At 44.6% G+C, this 23,592-nt stretch overlaps 1 protein-coding gene across 2 annotated transcripts in view; it reads left to right on the top strand.

Moving 5' to 3' along the window:
• Window positions 1–3,298: 3,298 nt before the first annotated feature.
• MYLK (myosin light chain kinase) overlaps window positions 3,299–23,592 on the top strand; it is a 191,886-nt gene continuing 171,592 nt past the window's right edge. For both annotated transcript variants that reach the window (XM_055568413.1, XM_055568414.1), the window contains exon 1: window positions 3,299–3,463. In XM_055568413.1, coding sequence (XP_055424388.1) covers window positions 3,299–3,463 — 165 coding nt within the window. The remainder of the gene's footprint in view (window positions 3,464–23,592) is intronic.

Raw genomic sequence — 23,592 nt, 5'->3', positions numbered from 1 at the left:
TAAATATATTTTAAATGAGTGAATGACTATATCCTGATTCTTGCCATTAAAATTATATCATGACTACTTGGAAATGGTTCTGCAAACACATACACAAACACAATGATGTAAATATGGCAAAATAGTAACTGTTGAATCCAGCAATAGGTATTCAAGGTACTCACTTTTTGCCATTCTTTCTATTTTCCCATTTGAAGTTTTCCATTATGAAACTAATTTTTGGCTTAAAATTTCTATGTCAATCAATTCCTATTATTATTTTCCTTGTAAATATATACTCATATAAATGCCTGATATAGTTAACTAATTCTCACTGTTGGGTATTTAACTGTATTTTTCTATTTCTGTTTAACTAGATTATTTTTCTATGTATTTTCCTATAAATAATGTGGTAAACATTCTTTTATGTAAATTTGGAACTATATCTCTGATTTGTTCTCAAAAACACATTTCTGAATGTAGGATTATTGGGGAAAGAAATGGACTGTTTTTTTCACAATCTTTTTTCCAAATTGCTTTCTAGAAAGATTGCATCCATTTATACTCCTCCAAAGGATATGAGTGGTATCCATGGTCTCACTAGTATTTGTTATCTTTCTTTTTAAATGTCAGTTTGGTTATTTTTTAAAAACAATGACTTCTTCTTAATTTGCACTCTTGGATTCTGATTGAGGCTAGACAGCGTCCATTTGTGTTGTGGTCATTTATCTTCTGTGAACTGTCCAAGTGATGGCTTGCTCATTATGTCAGCTGTTTTCTTGTGTATAAAGTGTCCTAATCCTTCATTCTTGTTTGTTGTTGTTTGTTGTTTTAAATCCTGGTGCTGTGTCACTGTTTATCTGACTGTGTTGGGTCTTAGTGGCAGCACATGGGGTCCTGGCTGCATCATTCAGGGTCTTTTGTGTGGCGCCACCGACTCTCGAGTTGGCGGCGGGCGGGCTCAGTGGTCGCAGCGCGGGAACTCCAGAGCACACTGGCTTCAGTAGCGGTGACACGCGGGCTCGGTAGTTGTGCTGCACTGGCTCCTGCCCTGCGGTATGTGGGGTCTTAGTTCCCCAGTCAGTGATGGAACCCATCTCCCCTGCATTGCAAGGCAGATTCTTAACCCCTGGACTACCAGGGACGTCCCAGTCCTTCATTCTCCTTGAAAGCATTGTATCCCAGATCATCATTCCCCTCTTCGTGTTGTCGATGGTGTGCTATGACACACAGAAAGTCTCAGGTCTGTGTGTGTGGCAAGAGATCCCGCTTTCTCCCTTATCACCTCAACCTCAAACACCCTTCCCACCAGCCAACTCTGACTGCTTACGGGAGGCAAGAGGGCCCAGTGGTTAAGAGTAAGTGCCACACACCTGGGATCCAATGCCAATTCTGCCCCCTGCTAAATGCCATGGGTGCATGCTAAGTTGCTTCAGCCGTGTCCAGCTCTTCGTGACTCCATGGACTCTATAGCCCTCTAGGCATCTCTGTCCATGGGATTCTCCAGGCAAGCACACTGGAGTGGGTTGCCATTTCCTACTCTAGGGGATCTTCTATTGAAACCACATCTCCTGCGTCTCCTGCACTGGCCGGCAGGTTCTTTACCACTAGTGCCACCTGGCCCTAAGCAAATTTCTTAATCTCACTGAGCCTCCATTTCTAATCTATAAAATGGGGATGATGAGACTATCTGTCTCCTAGTGTTGTAAGGAGAAATGAACTATTGTTTATAAAGTGCTTAGAATAGTTCCTGGTATATAGTAAATGCTACATAAATTTGGTTTTTCTTGTTACTTACTGCAGTGAACCTGTGAGACTTATCATTTTGAAAGGATTTTGTTTGCAAAGCTGATACCTCATCTGTGAAAGAGAAAGCTAGGTTGATCAAGCAGGGGATGTGCCCTGTTACAAACAAACCTAGGTCTTTGTTATTTTAACTTGTACTTCAAAATACATCTCTCCTTTATTTTTGTTAGATGTTATTTAAATTTAAAACTAATTATATGCCCAGACACTACTGTTCATCTCTGTCAGCTTGTCCCATTTGGCATGGGACTTAAGCTTGTGACTAAAGATCCCAAGAAAGTGAACAGAAAAATAAAAACTAGAAATACTCTTTAGTTTAGCAGGTATTTGTTAAATTGCAGTCCCCTGATAGGTCAGGTACTGTGGATTCCATGCTGAGTAAGAATGGACACACGGTCCCCAGTGTGGGTCCCCAGAGTGGAACCATCCCAGCCTGGTGAGGCGTGCACCTGGTTTAGAATCTGGAACAAGGATACTTGGGACACACTCCAGGGGGTGGCACGGGTGTCCAGCAACCTTGGCTGGGCTCTGACGACCTGGTTTCTCTCCACTGCTGCCTGTTTTCCCAGCCTGCTGCTCCAGCCTTTCCTGGGGACTTCGACGGCTTTCCCACTCCCCATCTTTCCAACATATCCTTTCTCCTTTTGAGAGCCAGAGTCCATTTCTGAAGTTTGCAACCAAAAACTGGTTCACACCTGTTAATAATTACATTTCTAGAACTAACCCGAAGGAAGTCCCTTTGTTCCAACTGACCTGCCAGCCCCCACAGACAGCAAGGCCCTGGACCAGGTTTTCTTGTCAGTGATGCCATCATTGTGCTTTGTCTCTTTGGGCGAGTGACTTACCTCCTCTGGGCTTTGCTTATAAGTGGAGGAGTGAGCCTGGATAACCTTAAAATGCCCCCTTCTCTGATGTCCTGTGGCCTTTGAGGCTTTTTCACAGTCTGGTCCGCAGAAATGGGATGTCCTCCCCAGCCTAGCTTCCTTCCCTGCATTCAGCCCCACACTCTCACCTCACCTCACCCAGACTCCTTGCCGTATTAGCCTCAAACTCTCTCCTTCCTGGGAGTATGGATCCCATTTTTCTTTAGCCTAAGAGCCTTCACAGTTCAGGCAAAAGAAGCTTTTACTTCCTACCAAGAGTGCCTAACGCAGATACTGATTCTGAAGGATGAATACTATTTGGCACTGATTTTAGATATCCATTGTAAGAGCACTGAGAACCATCTGGTTTTTCTGTTCCTGCCCCAGCTGCCCCTCTCCTGAAAGTTCTCCATGGGATTTGGGGAGCCCAGGACATGCCCTGGGAGCTACTGTCTGGGGTGGGCTGGGCCTCACTCCTACAGCTTCACGAGTTGAGGATAGAGCCTCTGGTTCCCAGAGAGGAGCTCCAGGTGGACCCTGACCTAGTGAGTCTCCCTGTAAAACCCAACCAGCACCCTGGATACCCAGCCTCCTATAGGGAGGACGGGCTGTACTTTGTCTGACTGGATCTTCCTTCCTGTTTGCAGACCATGGGGGATGTGAAGCTGGCTGCCCAGACACACGTTTCCAAAACCTCCCTCACTGTGGATCACTCGAGAGTCAGCTCCATGCCCCTGACTGAGGCCCCTGCTTTCACTTTGCCCCCTCGGAACCTCTGCATCAAGGAAGGAGCCACCGCCAAGTTTGAAGGGAGGGTAAGCAGTGAGGCTGAGTGGGTGGCTCGGGTGGGGAGGTGGGCGGTGGAGGTGGGGGTGCTTGGGTGGGGAAGTGGGAGTGGGCTGGGCGGTTGCTTCTGTTCCAGCCTTCTCAGCAGGCTGACCTGGAAGAAAGCCTGCTTTTCTTCGGACCCTCATATAAAATGAATACAAGTCCATTGGCCCTATTTCTTTTGTTTATAGTTGACTTTGGGTTGTGTTGGAGAATTGGGGGTTGGGGAGGGACATCGAGATGTTTTGCTATTTATGCAAGTCATGCTCTGGTTCATGCACCTGATTATAGGAGAAGGGCAGTGTGATGGCAGGAAGTGTACAACTTGGGCTTAAATGTGTGTGTTAGTCGCTCAGTTGTGTCCGAATCTTTGCGACCCCATGGACTCTAGCCAGCCAGGCTCCTCTGTCCATGAAATTTTCCAGCCAAGAATACTGGAGTGGGTTTCTATTCCTTTATCCAGGGGCTCTTCCCCGCCCAAGATCGAACCTGGGTCTCCTGCATTGCAGTGAATTCTTTAACATCTGAACCATCAGTTTAAAGATGTGCCTTCAAATCTGGACAGTGGAGAATAAACTCTCATTTTTCTCTTGCTTCCTACCTGGAAGGAGTATTTGGTTAACAACCTTTTGTGTATCAATCTGGTACATCCAAAGCAATGGTGTAGGAGATCGTACTCCTCATTTCAGTTCTGTCACCTTTTGCTAATAAGTATTGGTCTCTTGCCCTTATTGGGCATCCATTTCTTCCTCTGCAAACAGACAATGATATTTCCTTGTATGCCTTGTACTAGAAAGGAGAAGAAGATGGGAAGACTATCAGTAAGAACATTGAGGTTATGTCCAGCTGGACAGACCGTTAGTAAGCTGCTGGCTCAAGCCACCAGGAAGTCATATCATCAGCTTGACTTGGAGATGCACATGGAAGTTAGGAGGTTTGCAAGTAATATTTGCCCTGGATTTAACACAGGCAGTCTTCCCCCAAGAAATGCTTCAGAAGCTGGAAGGCTTTGAGCAAAAGACAGTTGAGATGATGAACTCACAGGTTGCACTTTGAGTCTACAAGTTAAGTCTGTGGATGGAAGGGGACCTGGATGTTGCTGGGCCTTGCCTTTTGGCTGTGTGGTCATAGGTAGAGTATTCAGAGGCTATGTTATGTTCTCTATTCAGGCCTGTCTAGTTAACTGTTTGCTGGTAGATCTGATGTTCCTTGTCATATTGTATCTTTTACTTAAAGAAGGGGAATGTTGGTGATGCTGCTGAGGGGTCTGCTCTTCTCTCTGAGCTCTATCAGGATGAATGCTCTTTTCTGTTGCTCTGACTGTGGTCCCCCATACTCCCATGCCCATAACTGGCAGGAAAGAAACAACTGGAAAAGTCTTTGGGGATTTAGAAACATGACTAAAGTTTTAATATATGATACAACATGATGAACACTGAAAATGAGCATGCTAAATGAAAGAAGCCAGACACAGAAGACCACATATTGGATGATTCCATGTATCTGAAATGTCCAGAACAGACAAATGTATGACAACAGAAAGTAGATGAGTGGTTGCTGATGGCTGGGGAGGAGGAGTGGGAGTGACTGCTGAAGGGTGCAGAGTTTCTTTTGGGGATGGTGAAAAAGTTCTGAAATTAGGTATTGGTCATGGTTGCACATGGTTGCATATGGCTGCACATGTTTGGATGGCATTATCAACTCCATGGACATGAGTTTGAGCAAACTCTGGGAGATAGTGGGCTTCCCTTGTGGCTCAGCTGGTAAAAAATCCACCTGTAATGAGGGAGACCTGGGTTCGATCCCTGGATTAGGAAGATGCCCTAGAGAAGGAAAGGCTACGCGCTCCAGCATTCTGGCCTGGAGAATTCCATGGACTGTGTAGTCCATGGGGTCACAGAGAGTTGGACACAATTGAGCAACTGAACAACACGGTTGCACAGCTTTTTGAATATGTTACAGAACACTGGATTTACACTTAAAAAATTAAAAGTGAACTTTTGAAAAAAATGGCTTAGCGAAATTGATCCATCTTAGCTTCTGTAGATGGAGAGGTGTTGTTTCATTTACTGACTGTGGAGGTCATGAAGGAGCTGAGCCTTTGGGCTGTTTGAGTTGGAACCTTTGTAGAATGAACACTGACCCAGGAGTCCACACACTGGAGTTCCCTGTTGCTCAGTTACCCTCAGGTTGGCAGGTCAGACCTTCTCTGGACCTTGATTACCTTATCTGAGAAGAAATAACTAGTTGTTTCTATATTTTCTGGCCTGCAGGGATGTGAAAAGAAAACAAATTGAGGAAGAAAATGGTAAAAGCAGTTCATAAAGTCAAAAAGTATAGTAGTAACAGTATTCTTTTAAATGAGGTAACATTCAAATATGTAAATTTGACCATCTTAAACAATTCAATGGCATTTCATACATTCATGATGCTGATTGCAGTATTCTTAAAGCAGAGCATTCTCTAGGTGAGCATTTTATTTTGCTTATATTGAGAAAATAGTTGACTTTGTATGTTACATGTGGGCTGTAGGTCAAAGTGAATGTGTTTCTTAGAAGTCAGCCTGTGGAGCTCCGTTACCACTCATCAACTCCCTGGAATTAACCCAGAACACCACCATGACAGCATGCTGGTGCATAGTGGACACAGAAGGAAGAAGATTCCAGAGAGATGTTCGGTGGAGTGTCTGGGCTCCATCTGAGAACTTCCAGAGAAAAACACAGAGGGAAGGTCTTTCATAGAAAGTGCTTTATAAACTAGCATGTTGTGAGTGTGTATTATCACTGTAGCAGAGGGCACAAAGGAATGCCTTGCGTCAAGGTAGAGCCATGTCAAATGGCTCCAGAATGAGGAAGTGGTTGTTTGGATACCAAAATGCGGTTGTGCGGTGACTGCACCTGATCTGACAACCTCAGAAAAGGGAAAGGTAGAGTCTGAGTGACACGAGCAGGAATTTTCTGTTTTAAAAGACCGAGCGCCAAATGGGGTCACCTCCTCATATCCTTTAGGCTTTTTCCACTTTGTGGCAGATGCTTTGGGCCAACATGTAACCCACAACCAGCCCCCTTTGCCCTTTCCTTTTCTGTTCCAGAAGCCATTGCACAGTTTGCCTTTGCAGCTAAGAGTGGCTTAGTGACACATTTGGCTGAAGTCTGCTTGTATATTTTTGGGAAAACTCTCACTTTTCTGATTAAAACAAATCACTGGTTCTCTCATATTCCACCTTGCCCCTGCTTCCTATCTTAACTGTTGATTTGATGCCTGGAGCTCAGGCAGTCATATTGAAACTATGAGGGAACGGGCCAGAATACAAAGGGTTGGTCAGGGTGGGCATGGGCAATGTGCATGGTAGTGGAGGGCACAGCAGTGGAGGGAGCATAAAGACCAGCAGCTAAGACACAAAAGTCCTAAGGCTTAGAGAGTTTCCCAGATAGGATCTTTGACTGTGGTCATTCACACCGGAAATTTTACAGAAAGTGTTCCTAACTGATAAACACCTAACGAGATGCACATGGAGATACTGTCTCTTTAAATGATGGGAATAAATAGGGGAGAAGACGCAGCACAGAGAAGAACCAAAAAACCCTTTCAGACCCTTACCAAATCTACCAACAGTGAGGGAAGTACTTGAGTTGAATGTGCTGTGCAGATAAAGCATCCCAGAGAGATTTGCTCCTCCCTGGCTGTGGCCATCTGGCTTAAACCAACAGGGTCTAAGGCTTCTTAAGAGGAAGTCAACCATATGGTGTTAAGTGATGATTTAATGTCATTATAGAAAACTACTATTTGATCAGGGTCTACTGCTTAGGCCAAAGCTACCTACCCCCTCCTCTTTCTTTTTTGGCTCTGCCAGCTTAAGAAGATTGTATTTTCCCAGAACTCATTCAACTTTGGATCCATAGCTCATCAGTACCACATTTAGACAACCTGAACCCACATTGTAGAAACCTGTTTCGTCATCTGAACACACCGTCACATAACAGCAGGGCCTCTTGTCTGCCCAAGGGATGCACCCAGTGGAACCATGCCAACACTCACGTTCTGAGCACCCAGAACTCTGAAATTCTCTACCAGAAGGCCCTGAGCCGCCTTCTAACACCATCATGGGCCTCTTCCTGTGAGAAGAATTTCCTGGGACTGAGTGGGTCGATGGTCAAGGAGAGCGGTTTGCTTAGGGGACTAAAAAGGTAGATGAAACTCAGGTGTGGGGATCTGTTGTCCACCCATGGGCATAGGAGGGCCGACAGTGCAGACGCAAGTAGGGTGTGGTGTGCCGCTGCCTGCGGGGTGTTACTGGGCCCAGGGTGTGGGCAGCCTCCCTGGACAGGTAGCCGGGCGCTCACACATGCCAGCGGCTCACTGAAATGCCCCCTCCTGTTCTGCTGCCCACAAGGGCAGCCCAAGTGCCAGCAGACTGCCTCCCCCACACAGAGCCAAGTACGAAAGGAGTAAGATGGTAGGAGAAAATGCTGGAATTACTGGAGATTTCTCCCCTTTCACCCTGGAATTCATTCTTATCAGACAAAGCAAACATGTTGATAGGCCCTGGCTGTGCTGTGAATCAAATGAGCTGATATTTGAGTGCCCCTTGAAGTACAGCCCAAATGAGGTTTCAGTCCAGACTGAGGGGCTCAGTGTTCGCTGAAGGGGCTTCACAATAAAGGGCTGGCCTGGCCTCATCATGGAGGGTGGAGGAAGGGACCGGAGAAGACTTGATCCATGACAACGTGAATAACTCCTCACTTTCCACTTTAACCAACAGTGGTATCCTTCCCCCATTAACTTCTTCCCAGTTCACTTCTAACTCAGAAGCGCTCAACCACTTAGAGAAATCTGAAGGAAGCATCTAGTGTGCTTTCTGTCCTCAAAAACCTTTTTTGGGGGAAGGGGGGGCGGGGCTCAGCTTACAGAATTTTAGTTCCCCAACCAGCGATTAAACCCAGGCCGAGGCAGTAAAAGCTCCCAGTCCCAACCACTGGAGCGTCAGGGAATTCCCTGTGCTCAGAAGTATGAGTAAGTTTTAACCACAGGTTCTTAAGAAAGACTTGTGCATATAAAACAGTAGGATATGACAGTATAATTAAATGCATGAAATAGTACAATTAAATAGTTTGTACTATAGGAATTTAGAGGCGATTAAGATGAGGTTTGCAGTGGTTTGGAAACTGATTTCTTGCTTCCAGACTTTGGTCCTCCCACTTCGTCCTTACAGCCTTACAGGTCTGCCTGTCACCTCCCTGCTTAACATCCTCGAGCCTGCGATGAGGTTCCTCAGCGCTGCCCACAGGCCCTTCCGGTCAACTCCTGGCTCTCCAGCCCTGAGCCCTTTCCTCCTTCCTCCCTCTAGCATTGCTTGCCCAGCCCTGCTCACCCACACAGATGCAACATGGATACTTTGTTCTGCTATCACCTTTGTGAGAAAGGGCTAACAAGGAAGGCATTTTATCTTCCCTATTGCTTAGGAATGGGGACAGAGTGCACCGGAAGGGAACCAGCATTTGTCATTGCCTTATTGGTGTCAGGCATGTGATCTTAGTCCTTTTGTCCTCATGGCAAAGTAACTTTGTCCCCATTTAAAAAATTTTTTTTAATTTATACAATTTTTAAATGTTATACTATGCTTATAGTCATTTCAAGATATTGGCTATTTTTGCCATGTTGTATAGTACATCTTGGTAGCCTATCTTACACCCAATAGTTGTACCACTTACTCTCCACCCCTAGAGTGCCCTTCCCCACCCTCCCAATTGGTTCAGTTCAGTTCAGTTCAGTCGCTCAGTTGTGTCCGACTCTTTGCGACCCCATGAATCACAGCACACCAGGCCTCCCTGTCCATCACCAACTCCTGGAATTCACTCAGACTCACGTCCATCGAGTCAGTGATGCCATCCAGCCATCTCATCCTCTGTTGTCCCCTTCTCCTCCCACCCCCAATCCCTCCCAGCATCAGAGTCTTTTCCAATGAGTCAACTCTTCACATGAGGTGGCCAAAGTACTGGAGTTTCAGCTTTAGCATCATTCCTTCCAAAGAAATCCCAGGGCTGATCTCCTTCAGCATGGACTGGTTGGATCTCCTTGCAGTCCGAGGGACTCTCAAGAGTCTTCTCCAACACCACAGTTCAAAAGCATCAATTCTTTGGCGCTCAGCCTTCTTCACAGTCCAACTCTCACATCCATACATGACCACTGGAAAAACCATAGCCTTGACTAGACGGACCTTTGTTGGCAAAGTAATGTCTCTGCTTTTGAATATGCTATCTAGGTTGGTCATAACTTTCCTTCCAAGGAGTAAGCGTCTTTTAATTTCATGGCTGCAGGCACCATCTGCAGTGATTTTGGAGCCCCAAAAAATAAAGTCTGACACTGTTTCCACTGTTTCCCCATCTATTTCCCATGAAGTGATGGGACCGGATGCCATGATCTTCGTTTTCTGAATGTTGAGCTTTAAGCCAACTTTTTCACTCTCCACTTTCACTTTCATCAAGAGGCTTTTGAGTTCCTCTTCACTTTCTGCCATAAAGGTGGTGTCATCTGCATATCTGAGGTTATCCATTTGTTCTCTTGTATCTATGAGTCTGTTTCTTTTTTTGTATTCACTAATTTGTTGTATTTTTTTAGACTCTACATATAAGTGATATCATGCAGCATTTGTCTTTATCTGACTTATTTTAGCATAATGCTTTCATATCCTCATTTTTATAGAAGAACCACCCAGGGGCTCAGAGTAACTACAGACGTTGCCAAGGTTATGTCAGTAAGTGAAGGAGGCAGTACTTTTGGGTCCAAATCTTGTATTCTTCTCACTGTATGATGTCTTCCCTTTCACATGTGGCGTCTGGTTCCTTGAACTCAGTGGGTGTTTCTTATTCATCTTTGTGCCCCAGGAGTAGCACAGTGGCTGCCACATGACAGGTGCTCAATAAATGTTTGGTTTCCTTGAGAAGGTGATAGGGTCTGGCTCCAGACCTCTTGCCAGTCAAGTTCATAGGCATTTGGTCCCATATTTCTTAGCGGCTGTTGTCCCCACCCCCATCCTCCATCCTGTTCCCTGCAGTGTTCCTGTCCATATCCATGCATCCCTGCTCCCTTCTTTACCTCAGGTCATGCCTTTATCATGCCTTTATCCTTCTCCCACACCATCTTATCCAGCATCAAGGTCCATTTAAACCCTACCTCCTTCAGGCTACTTTCCTTAAGTATATTTTATCTTTAAAGCATTTTATTAGAGGACAGAAGAACCATGGTAATAGGATGTAGAAAATTCCCAATAATCACATAAAATCTTTCGTGAGTAATAACCACAGGAAAGAGTTGACTACCTTGGCCTTTTAAAAATGTATTATTCATTAATCATCTCTGTGCTTATAATTTTATTATAAAGAAAATAATTATTTAAATGTTAAACTATTTTTAAAACAAGCATTCCAGCAAAAGTAAAAATGTTCTGTGCCTTGACCCTTACTTCCAGAGGTACACACTATTAACAATTTGGGTATCCTTCCAGAAATATTCCATGTAAATATAAGCATAAATCTGCATATGATTTTGCATATACAAATAGACCCATGTACATGCACTGATCTGCAACTTGCTGTTTTTGCTTAACATCTCTTGGCATTTTTTTTTAGATGTAAGCACATAGATCTACACCATAGGTAAATCTGAGCTAATTCTTAGCTTTCTAGCCCTCAATTGCTTCCCCCTCTGAATTCCTATAATACTTATATGACTCACTTTTTAAAATTAATGTGCAGCTTTATCAGTTATTGTTTATTGTCTTTTGCTTCCTCATTGCGAATGAGTTGTTTGAGGTCTAGAACTGCATTGTCCAGTACGAGAGCCACATGTGACTACTTAAATTTTCAGTGCTCAATATCCACATGTGGATAATAGCTACCGTGTTGGGCAGCACAGATTATTGAACATTTCTATCATCACAGAAAGCTCTATCAGGGAGGGCTGATCACGGCCTCTCTTGCATTTAATTCAGTCCCCATGTAACCAGAGATCCACAACTAGAAGATATATTGACAATAGCTGTTCCATTCGTAGTAGAAAGTAGACATTAGATTCTTGAGAATTTTCTTAGGGCATAAAATTCATTCAAAGAAAAATATAATCCCTTGATGAATGAATCTTTGTCTTCCACTTTCATTGAAGAGTGGTAATCTTGGCGTTCCAACAAGCTGAACATGTTCCCAAAATTTCTGTGGCCATCTATTCCAAGTGATTCCAGAATTCTCATGACAAGGAGGCTGGAGGTGGGTTGCCTGGTGTCAGAGGGTCCCGGAAGTATTCGGAGAAAAAGCAGCAGAATGGAAATGACAGGACAGGTCATGCTGAAACTACAATTGTCAGCAGTTGGTGGCTGCTCTGATTCAAAATTCAGGCTGAACAGATTTGTTAACTTCTCCTCCCTGCAAACATGCCATTGAAATGAGCAGAAAGGGTTAGAAACAGTTAATTTAGAGTTGCACGGACAACAGGAGAGGGGAATTAGTGGATGAGGGGTGTCCATGCTGTAACATATGAGAGCCACATATTTGAAATGAAAGGATTTGGAAGCTAAGAGTGAACTCTAGGGCAGGTATCAGGGTGGCTAAGGGATGTTTGTTTAATATCTCTATGGAGAAAACCAAAGCTCATGGTGTGGATAGTAATCAGTATCAGAAAGTCTTTGTGCTTTGCCACCAGGTAAAATGTGTTGGACGTCCAGTTGCTGTCCAGTTACTCCATGCCCAGACACTCCAAGTGAAGCCCTCCAGTAGACATGCCCCACTCAGGGACATGGAGCTTCCAGTCAAGCCCCTCACTGAGGGAGATAAGACTACACCCAGGGGATGGAAAGGCTACATTTGGAAACTAGTTCATCAGTCATAGGTTGTGAAGAGTTAATTCATGGCCACCAGATGTTTGAAGAAAATATTTGTACAATGTAATATTGCTATCAAGAACTTGTTCTTTTTGAAAAGTCAACCTTTAGACAAAGCTCAAAAGTGTTAGTTATAGTTACAGAACAGGAAGTAAACTCTGTAAGCTTTGGCAAGCCATAAGTAAAGGAATGGTGAATGGTAAGGTTGAGGAGAGGAGAGGAAGAGAAAACTACAAGGGCACTACAGTCCTCATCTTACATGGTGGGAAGTGAGATGCCATCTAAAACAGATGGGTCAAATAACAGAGACCTGGGCGTATGACTTAAAACCATAATGATAGAGGTAGAAAATGGTCAGCCCATCGGCCATATTTGGCACACAGACCTTTTACATTTGGTCAGCAGTATTCTCAAAAAAATTTGAGCTAAGATTTACAAATGGAGAACTTACACAGACAATTCATTTCTGAATGGCTTTTCTCAAAAAAATATCAGGCAGCAATTCCACATGGCAACACTTGGTCAGTGGACACTATCCCTACATCTAAGCTCATCTTTGCCAGGTTTTTATAGTCTCCCCCCACCGCCCACTCCCAGTCATCTCCCAACATGGGCAAGAATCTGTTGCCAGTTATGACTTTGCTGTTTCCCTAATCACGTTCATGTTAATAGGGGAAAAGCTACAGATGGGTAGGAAGAGCCTCGTGACATTTCTTGTCCCCACTCACTTTCTATACATGTGTATGCTGCCCAGACTCTCTAGGCATTTGAATTTGTGATCTTGCCATAAATGTACAATAGAAGACCTAAAAATCAAAAAGTGATTGGTGAGAGGGAGGCAGCACAAGTCAGTGAAATTTCTTATTTATTGTAGGTATCCACTAAGTGCTTTCTAAATTTTTAGATCAAGAAATAGACCCAGAGTAGATTATCTAGCATTACAGAGTTTAATGATAAGAAGACTAGAAAGATTATTTCAATGGTTATATTTGGTAAGTGATACAATTGCAGGGAGGGCAAAGAGTGAGAGGGAAAGAAACCTTTCATCATTTTGTACCTTCAACTTTTACCTTTTACTTTATGCATGTTTTTATAGCTTGAATTTTTTAAATAGTAGGCAGGAATTACTTCTGTGATTTCTAAAGGGCACAGTAAAATTGCCTGTAAAAAGATGTGGTACCTGAGTTCAATGTCCAGATTCTAACTGATAAATGGTCAAAGATGAATACACAGTTTGCATTGAAAGAAACATAAAAATATATGTGGAAAAATATATGTGACTTCCCTGGTGGCTCAGACAGTAAAACGTCTGTCTACAACGCGGGAGACCCGGGTTTGATCCCTGGGTCGGGAAGATCCGCTGGAGAAGGAAATGGCAATCCACTCCAGTACTATTGCCTGGAAAATCCCATGGACAGAGGAGCCTGGTAGGCTACAGCACTTAATCAAAATACCGACACTGCCTACAACTAGAACACTGGAAATTAAAATAACTTGAAAAATATTTATGTACCTGAAAAACTATCTAATAGCAACATATTAATGCCGAGAGCCCAGCGCTGGGAACTGAGGAAACAGGAAAGCATGCTGGGAGCACCCATTGTTGGTTTAGCCTTTCTGGGGCCTAGATTGACAGAATGTTACAGACGCAATAAAACATGGATGTGCTTTGTCAAGAATTCTGCTTTTGACACTGTAAGTTAACTCTTGAAGAAGGAAAGAAGGAGTTTGTACAAAGATGTTTGAACCAAATATGATAAAACAGGAAGCAGTTTGTGCTCAAAAGGAGGTACTTAAACAAACACATCATTATGGGAGCTATGCCCATCAGTGGAAATGTGTGTGAATAACACAAAGTGGAGAGAGAAGTAGAGCGAGGACTCTGAGCAGTCTGATCACTGCCATGTAAAAGCATGTATGTGTTCACTACCTAAAATTAGAAGAGGATTTGGAACCACATAAACAGAATTTTTTGTTGTTGTAAGTTCTCTAAGTGTCTTGTGTTTTTTAATTTTGTGGTGAGTTTACCTCTCAAGGAAGAGAATCTGAGTGCTACCTAGATACATCTGTCTCTACTAATAAGGCCTTTGGGCTTCTGTTATTTTAACATGTTTCTGATTAGTTGACTGTTTGCCTTGAAACGGAAATAAAATTGTGTGGCAAAATGAGCACTGAGAAATGGAGATGCCAGATTAGGCTTTTCTTACTCTCTGCTCACAGTGGCTGGAGGGACGGGTGTGCAGTGCCAGTTTGGCGTTCATCAGTAGGGATCTAGGTGGGAAGGTCTGGTTTATTTTTTCACATAGACACAATGTCTGAAGAACCCCAAGGTGTTCACATTTCTTATAATACAAAACTTTCTTCCAACTTTAAATGAAGTTAACAATTAAGTTGGAACTTTCTTAAAAGTTGGCCAAACTGAGTCAGGTTTCCTCTGTACTCTGGATCTTGAGACTACACAGAAAAGAATGGAATCAACAGCATCAGTAAGCTTGCACCTAATGGATTATCAGTTTTGGTAATGGAGAATTAAACTTTTCTCTGAAGCCTTTTCTAGCCCCTACAGTCCATTGTATTCTTTTCTATTGCCACAGTTTAGAAGGGTTTTATTCTGCACTCTACAGTTTAGAATTCAATGGGATGAAAACATAGCATGTGGTAGAAAGAACTCTGGACTAGGGTTCTGGTTCCTATGCTGCTGCTAAGTCAATTCAGTCGTGCCCGACTCTGTGCGACCCCATAGACGGCAGCCCACCAGGCTCCCCCATCCCTGGGATTCTCCAGGCAAGAACACCAGAGTGGGTTGCCATTTCCTTCTCCAATGCATGAAAGTGAAAAGTGAAAGTGAAGTCACTCAGTCGTGTCTGACCCTTACGGACCCCATGGACTGCAGCCTTCCAGGCTCCTCCATCCATGGGATTGTCCAGGCAAGAGTACTGGAGTGGGGTGCCATTGCCTTCTCCATCTGGTTCCTGTGAAGCTGCCTTAAAACTTTCAACAAACCACCAAACCTCCCTGATTCTCAGATTTCTTATAACAAGATAATTTAGATCCCCCTGAAGGCCCTTTGTGATCTGAAATTCTATGATTTGTATATTGTACCATGTGTTCCCTATTTCCCATGTCTAATTCATTGAAAACACACCTCAGTCCCAGCTCCTTGTAAGTGCCCAATAAGGAGAGATTATTTGTTCAAGTCTGTGAATTTTCCAAGTTTTAATCTCTTGTATCACTAAAGTAATGTCCTGCTTTTATATAAGGTAGATTTTGAGTGTTGATTTGGTCCATTTTACTAATGTTAATTGAGCACTTTACCACGAGCCAGGTACGGTTTTAGTTGCTCAGAATGGGAAGTGTTTAAGGAGAGTTGTATCAGCCTCTGAGGACTGGAGTATTTGGGATCCACAAGTCAGGCTGGGAGTTGGGCTGGTGGTTGTATGCCTGGGTCTTTGTCTCTAATTTGCCCTGACCTCTGGGCTTTCTTTTCCTCATCTATAAATAAACAGCTTGGACCTATGACTCTGAAGCCTCTTCCTGCTCTAACATTCCATGATTCCGTGACATAAAAATTAAACAAGATTTTGGAGTAGAGACCTAGTGGCTTTATCGGTGTGCCGACCAGCTGACCCCAACTACTACATGAAGCCGTGACACTCGGGAAGGCTGACCTGAGTGGGCTGTTTACAGGTGAATTCAGTTCAGTGAACAGTAGCTTTGTGCAGGCTGTTTGTGCACTGGGGGTAAAATGATGTCAGAGAGGATTGGGAGACTGTCTCTCCGTTCAGGAGATTCATACTGTCAGTCAGCTGAGGCTGTGAATCCGCTTCTCCACACCCAGTCCACACACACCAGTCCCGCCCCCTGCCTCTGCTCAGGAGCACTCTGAACTGAGAGTGTGTGGGGCACAGTGATGGTGAATAGATGTGTCCTGACAGGGCTGGCCGAGTGATATGAGAATAAGAAACAGGCTGTCATGTTCTCTGATGGGTGACACCCTGGTCCCTGAGCTACTTCTGTAAGAGACGCATGTCCGTTTCCCTCAGAAAACTCCCTCAGGATTCAGGGCAGGCTGAGGCAGTGGGAGCAGGGTGGGGGCCTGTTGAGCGCTGGAGTGTGGATGGGGCTGTGGGAAGGGTTGTCTGTGGAGTGTGAAGGACTTGGCTCGGCTGTCCCCCCAGCTCTGGGAAGCCTGACAGGGGAGTGAAAAATGAGCCTGGAAGAGTTGGAACCAGAAAGGCAAGGAAAAGCAAATCAAACCTGGATCCCAACTTTAAAGGCGTGAGGCTGAGGGAGCCAGGCACCTGGACATACTTTCCACAGCCTGTCACGCTGGCCTCACCTCCTTGGTGAGCACTGAGGGGAAGTTGAGGCCATGGAGGCTGGTTCCCTGGGCTGCGGCCCCCACAGCCAGGCTCCTTAGAGACAGACACTACCCCAGTAAATGCCATACTCTGTGGGGCCAGAGGACGGGGACACTGGCCACAGTTTAGTCCAGAGAGGAGAGGGGAGACCTTGATTTCTGGAAGTGGGGCACATAATGACCTAGAACCGGTGGGTTCCTCACACACATGTGAGGAACTCTGGTGCCTGATTAATGACTTACCTGGGGCACAGCTCTTGTAAAAGTCAAGTCAGTCACCAACCCATCCCGACCCTTTCATTTTTAACAGCCAGAGCATGACTTTTTGGAGTTTGGGGTAAGACCTGGATGCCTAGGTGCCTGAGTCATTGGTGCAGACCTTGTGTAGTGTAATAGGAGTAGTGAAGTCGCTCAGTCGTGTCCAACTCTTTGTGACCCCATGGACTGTAGCCCACCAGGCTCTTCCATCCATGGGATTCTCCAAGCAAGAGTACTGGAGTGGGTTGCCATGTTTCTCAAAGTAGGGTCCATCAGAACCCAGCAGAATGCTTGGAAATTCCCATCCCAGCCCCACTGAGGTGAGACCATGGAATCCTCATCTGAGTACACTATCCCTATACACAGGTTCTTCTCCAAGCCACTGACATGAGATTATTGGTCTCGAGAGATGGAACCAAAGGTTACGGCTGCAGGTTTCAGCTGTACAAGGGTGGCAGAGCTCATGGGCGTGGCTGAGGCCATGAGACAGCAGGGGACTGGACTTGCATCTGCGTGTCATTTACTTCTGGGAATGATGTGTCTGACAATCTTGGGTCAAGGAAAGGTGTTCACTTTATTGCTCGAGCACAGGGCTGACTCATAGAGGTCAGTGGTTCTCAAGGATATACTCTCTCTTTATGAACTGTGTGTATATAGTGCTTTATACATATAAAGAGTATGATTTCTCTCCAAACCAATTTTCACCCCTTTAGGGGTGCTATTGCCACCATATAAATTAAATTTTATAATGCTTCTAATCCTCTACTAGGGTGGAGGTGAGAGATCAGAAAAGAGCAAAGAGAAAGTATGAGGAGGGAATAATGGACCCTGGGTAAGATAAACACCAGAAATTCGTGGTGTACAGTCTTGTAGAGTTGATCAGGATGGGCTTCACACGTGACTATAAGCGTCCTATCCAACCAGTCCAAACTAAAGGAAATCATTCCTGAATATTCATTGGAAGGACTGATGCTGAAGCTGAAACTCCAGTACTTTGGCCACCCAATGCGAAGAACTGTCTCATTTGAAAAGACCCTGATGCTGGGAAAGCTTGAAGGCAGGAGGAGAAGGGGATGACAGACGATGAGATGGTTGGATGGCATCACCAACTCAATGGACATGAGTTTGAGTAAGCTCGGGGAGTTGGTGATGGACAGGGAGGCCTGGTGTGCTGCAGTCCATGGGGTCATGAAGAGTCGGACAGGAATGAGCGATTGAACTTAACTAAACTGATAAGCTTCCTAAAGTCATGATGGTACGAGACTCATTTGTCCTTCAAAAATAAACTCATTCACTCAGGAAATGTATTCACAGGACATAACTGGTAGGAGCTCTCTTATGCTATGTACTTGGGAATATGTGTACATTTCCTGTGCATAAATAAGGAGAACTTTCTAAATTTTAAAGCCAGTAAGAGATGCTATAAAATATAGCTGTGAAAAGAGATGTGAAAAGCAAAGGACAAAAGGAAAGATATACCCATTTGAATGCAGAGTTCTCAAGAATAGCAAGGAGAGATAAAGCCTTCCTTAGTGATCGGTGCAAAGAAATAGAGGAAAACAATAGAATAGGAAAGACTAGAGATCTCTTCAAGAAAATTAGAGATACCAAAAGAACTTTTCATGCCAAAGATGGGCTCAATAAAGGACAGAAATGGTATGGATCTAACAGAAGCAGAAGATATTAAGAAGTGGTGGCAAGAATACACAGAAGAACTGTACAAAAAAGAGCTTCACAACCCAGATAATCAAAATGGTGTGATCACTCACCTAGAGCCAGACATCCTGGAATAGGAAGTCAAGTGGGCCTTAGGAAGCATCACTACGAACAAAGCTAGTGGAGGTGATGGAATTCCAGTTGGGCTATTTCAAATCCTAAAAGATGATGCTGTGAAAGTGCTGCACTCAATATGCCAGCAAATTTGGAAAACTCAGCAGTGGCCACAGGACTGGAAAAGGTCAGTTTTCATTCCAACCCCCTAGAAAGGCAATGCCTAAGAATGCTCAAACTACCGCACAATTGCACTCTTCTCACACGCTAGTAAAGTAATGCTCAAAATTCTCCAAGCCAGGCTTCAACAATACATGAACCATGAACTACCAGATGTTCAAGCTGGTTTTAGAAAAGGCCGAGGAACCAGAGATCAAATTGCCAACATCCACTGGATCATTGAAAAAGTAAGAGAGTTCCAGAAAAACATCTATTTCTGCCTTATTGACTATGCCAATGCCTTTGACTGTGTGGATCACAACAAGCTGTGGAAAATTCTGAAAGAGAAGGGAATACCAGACCACCTGACCTGCCTCTTGAGAAACCTATATGCAGGTCAGGAAGCAACAGTTAGAAGTGGACATGGAACAACAGACTGGTTCCAAATAGGCAAAGGAGTATGTCAAGGCTGTATATTGTCACCCTGCTTATGTAACTTATATGCAGAGTACATCATGAGAAATGCTGGGTTTGATGAAACACAAGCTGGAATCAGGATTGCCTGGAGAAATATCAATAACCTCAGATATGCAGATGACACCACCCTTATGGCAGAAAGTGTAGAGGAACTAAAGAGCCTCTTGATGAAAGTGAAAGAGGAGAGTGAAAAAGTTGGCTTAAAGCTCAACATTCAGAAAACGAAGATCATAGCATCCAGTCCCATCACTTCATGGCAAACAGATGAGGAAACTGTGAAAACAATGGCTGACTTTATTTTCTGGGGCTCCAAAATCACTGCAGATGGTGATTGCAGCCATGAAATTAAAAGACGCTTACTCCTTGGAAGGAAAGTTATGACCAACCTAGACAGCACATTAAAAAGCAGAGACATTACTTTGCCAACCAAGGTCCATCTAGTCAAGGCTATGGTTTTTCCAGTAGTCATGTATGGATGTGAGAGTTGGAGTATAAAGAAAGCTGAGCACCGAAGAATTGATGCTTTTGAACTGTGGTGTTGGAGAAGACTCTTGAGAGTCCCTCGGACTGCAATGAGATCCAACCAGTCCATCCTAAAGGAGATCAGTCCTGAGTGTTCATTGGAAGGACTGATGTTGAAGCTGAAACTCCAATACTTTGGCTACCTTGTGCGAAGAGCTGACTCATTTGAAAAGACCCTGATGTTGGGAAAGATTGAAGGCAGGAGGAGAAGGGGATGACAGAGGATTAGATGGTTGGATGGACATGACTTTGGGTAGACTCCGGGAGTTGGTGATGGACAGGGAAGCCTGGTGTGCTGCAGTCCATGGGGTCACAAAGAGTCAGACACATCTGAGCGACTGAACTGAACTGAACTGAGGAGATGCTATTGGGCCGAATTGTGAAGGATCCTGGCTCTGTTGTTGTTCTCTGGTCTACAATCCCTTCCTCCCCAGAACTCATGTCACCCAGCTATCTGTTCTCCTTGCTTCTAAACCAATTCAATGCCCCCCCCCCTGCCCCCGCCAGTTGCTCCTCACCCCATCTCCCTGTGGTCCTGAGCTCTCTGTGCTACATATGGTGATGCTTCTTGAACCTCCCAGTGCCCACTAGTCAGGCATGATCTCTCCAAAATTTCAGGGCTTAGAGGGATATGGGTCAGGAGATGGGACACCAGCTATGGCATAGGGTTGGTAAGTGCCTCTGGGAGGCCTAGTTCATCTTGCCTTCATCAAGAAGCAATGGTCAGCCCAGTGCTTGTAAATGTGGCCTTGCCAGGGCTTAAATGGTCATAAAATATAGGGTAGGGAACCTTCGGGCCATAGGGAAATGGGAGGAGTAGAAAGGGCACAGACTTTGCAGCCAGGAAGTCGATTCTCTAAGCTCCATAGGGAGCTGGAAATAATAATTCCTGCTTCACAGCATTATTGTTGGGAGGGTTGATATCAATACATAGTAGTTCCCTAATAAAATGGTGTACGTTATACTGGTAATAAGATCAGGATTACTCATCTGTCCAAAGCACCACTCTAAAAATCATTTATATTCTCCTAAAACTGTCTATACATCATTTATACTGTTTTGCATCCGCCCTTTTTCCCCCCAACATATTATTTTTCAAATCACTCTGTCAATATAATTTTAATGGTCAACATTCCATTACATTTGATATGTTACAATTTACTGAATGCACTGGTGATTATCTAGGTGGTTTCCAGTATTTCCTTTTATAAATTAAATTCTGGTGAACATCTTTGTACGTGAAGGTTTCAATTCAATAACTAATATTTTATTTTGGGGGTTGATTAGTTTGCAGTAGAGGGATTATGAGGACAAGGGCTTTGGGCATTTTTAAGCTCAAATGCTTTCCAAAAGACTGTTTGGCCTGACATAGCTCCTTCATCTGGGAGATGCAAACTCAGTTTGTCAATTTGTCTCCACCAGCTTCTTGCTGCCTCAGCTCACAGCCTGATTCCTTTCTGTATCTGCCAAATTGCAGTCTGAGCCAGGATCCTTCTCAGGGCCCCAGTCTGCATCTGCCTCTGCGTTAACCTCCTGGCGCTGGCTTCCTTTTCCTGGTGTCAGACACAAAGGGATGGATTAGATCTCATAGTTTCAGGCTGGAAGATTCCACTGACCACACAGGGTCAGGCCTTGAACTTCTCCTTGCTTTTCTTTTTCTCTTTTCCACACATCGCTTTTCTTCTGGACTACATATTCACTCATTTTAATCTTTCACTTTGAATCATACCCTTATTCAGAGTATATTTGTCTTCATTGGATCCCAGAGGGGGAGACTTAGAGGTGGATACTGTCTGCCCTAGAAGAAAGGGGGCTTCCCAAGATAGGGGCTGGGTCCTCTGTGCTGACTCTAACACAGGTGTACTCCAGAAACTGGGGTAGCTCCTCGGCGCAGAAAGCACTGAAGACTCAGTTGTTGTTCACCAAGCACGGGTGCAGCCTGATTAGGGTGGTGAAATGTGTGTGTGCACTTGCTTTCTAAGGTTTCCTGTGTTGGATCTGTCTTTTCCATCTCCTCTCTGAGAGAGAGTTCTCCCTGAGACCAGACTAGTTCATAATCATGCATGTATCTCTTACAAATGTCTGGCACAGTACCAGGGAAGGGTGCTTTATAGGCCTTTGTCAAGTGAGTGAATGAACAAACCTCCTCAGTAAATGAGACCTAATGCCCTTTGGTCAGAGTATAAAATACTACAAAATATGTAATAAAAGCTATTGGCAAGAAGCACTCAGAAGACCTCATGGAGAAAATGGGATCCATCCTAGATCATTCTCAGTTCAGTTCAGTTCAGTGGCTCAGTCGTGTCCAACTCTTTGTGACCCCATGGACTGCAGCATGCCAGTGGTCATGTATGGATGTGAGAGCTGGACTATAAAGAAAGCTGAGCACTTACGAATTGATGCTTTTGAACTGTGGTGTTGGAGAAGACTCTTGAGAGTCCCTTGGACTGCAAGGAGATCCAATCAGTCCACCCTAAAGGAGGTCAGTCCTGAGTGTTCATTGGAAGGACTGATGTTGAAACTGAAACTCCAATACTTTGGCCACCTGATGCGAAGAGCTGACTCATTTGAAAAGACCCTGATGCTGGGAAACATTGAGGGCAGGAGGAGAAGGGGACAACAGAGGATGAGATGGTTGGATGGCATCACTGACTCGATGGACATGAGTTTGGGTAGACTCCGGGAGTTGGTGATGGACAGGGAGGCCTGGTGTGTATTCTAAGAGTCACTAATTTATTCTGTTACAAAATAAGTCTGTGATGCTTAACTGTGCTCTCAAGAATACCCTGGGAGTAGAGGGGTACTGGTGAAATATCTTGCCAAGAAGACTAGATGGTCTTGTAATAGCTTTGTGATATCTCACATTTTCTTGCCTATAATCCTGTTTGACCTCCTTGAAAGGCTGTAGTGGAAAAATCATGAATCTGGGGACCTTGTGCAAATGACTTATCTTCTTTGAACTTCATTTTTATTATCTGTAAAATTAGCATAGCAGTGCTGACCTTCGGAGAAGGCGATGGCACCCCACTCCAGTACTCTTGCCTGGACAATCCCATGGACGGAGGAGCCTGGTAGGCTGAGGTCCATGGGGTCGCTAAGAGTCGGACACGACTGAGCGACTTCACTTTCACTTTTCACTTTCATGCATTGGAGAAGGAAATGGCAACCCACTCCAGTGTTCTTGCCTGGAGAATCCCAGGGACGGGGGAGCCTGGTGGGCTGCCGTCTATGGGGTCACACGGAGTCGGACACGACTGAAGCAACTTAGCAGCAGCAGCGGTGCTGACCTTCCAGGGCCACTGGGAGGATTAAATGAAATGACACGTGTAGTGTGGTGTATACATTGTGAGGCCGAATGTCCAACCCTTCCATCCCTGTGTAGCAGGAACAGGCATAGCAATGGCCTTGGGAAGCCTGTACTATGGTCTCTGCTGACCCTGCAAAAGTGCTTTCACCCTAGCATGACCTACTGGTAGGTTGCTTAGGAGAGGAGCTGAGAAGTGACAGGAAAAAGGTTTCATGTGCAGTTCATGAGTTAAGAGAATATTACTTAATTGTGGGTTTGATGGAAAACATTATGTGAGGTTGGTTCAGACCTTTCCAGAGGTCTGCCAGCAACCTCAGAAGTGGAGCCTTATTGAAAACAGCTGGAGAGGAGGCTGGCGCCCAGCCTCCCCTGGCTTTTCCATGCCCAGAGC

This window comes from Bubalus kerabau, chromosome 2, assembly GCF_029407905.1.
Source record: "Bubalus kerabau isolate K-KA32 ecotype Philippines breed swamp buffalo chromosome 2, PCC_UOA_SB_1v2, whole genome shotgun sequence".
NCBI lineage: Eukaryota > Metazoa > Chordata > Mammalia > Artiodactyla > Bovidae > Bubalus > Bubalus kerabau.
This window is presented reverse-complemented; position numbering and strand designations above follow the sequence as displayed.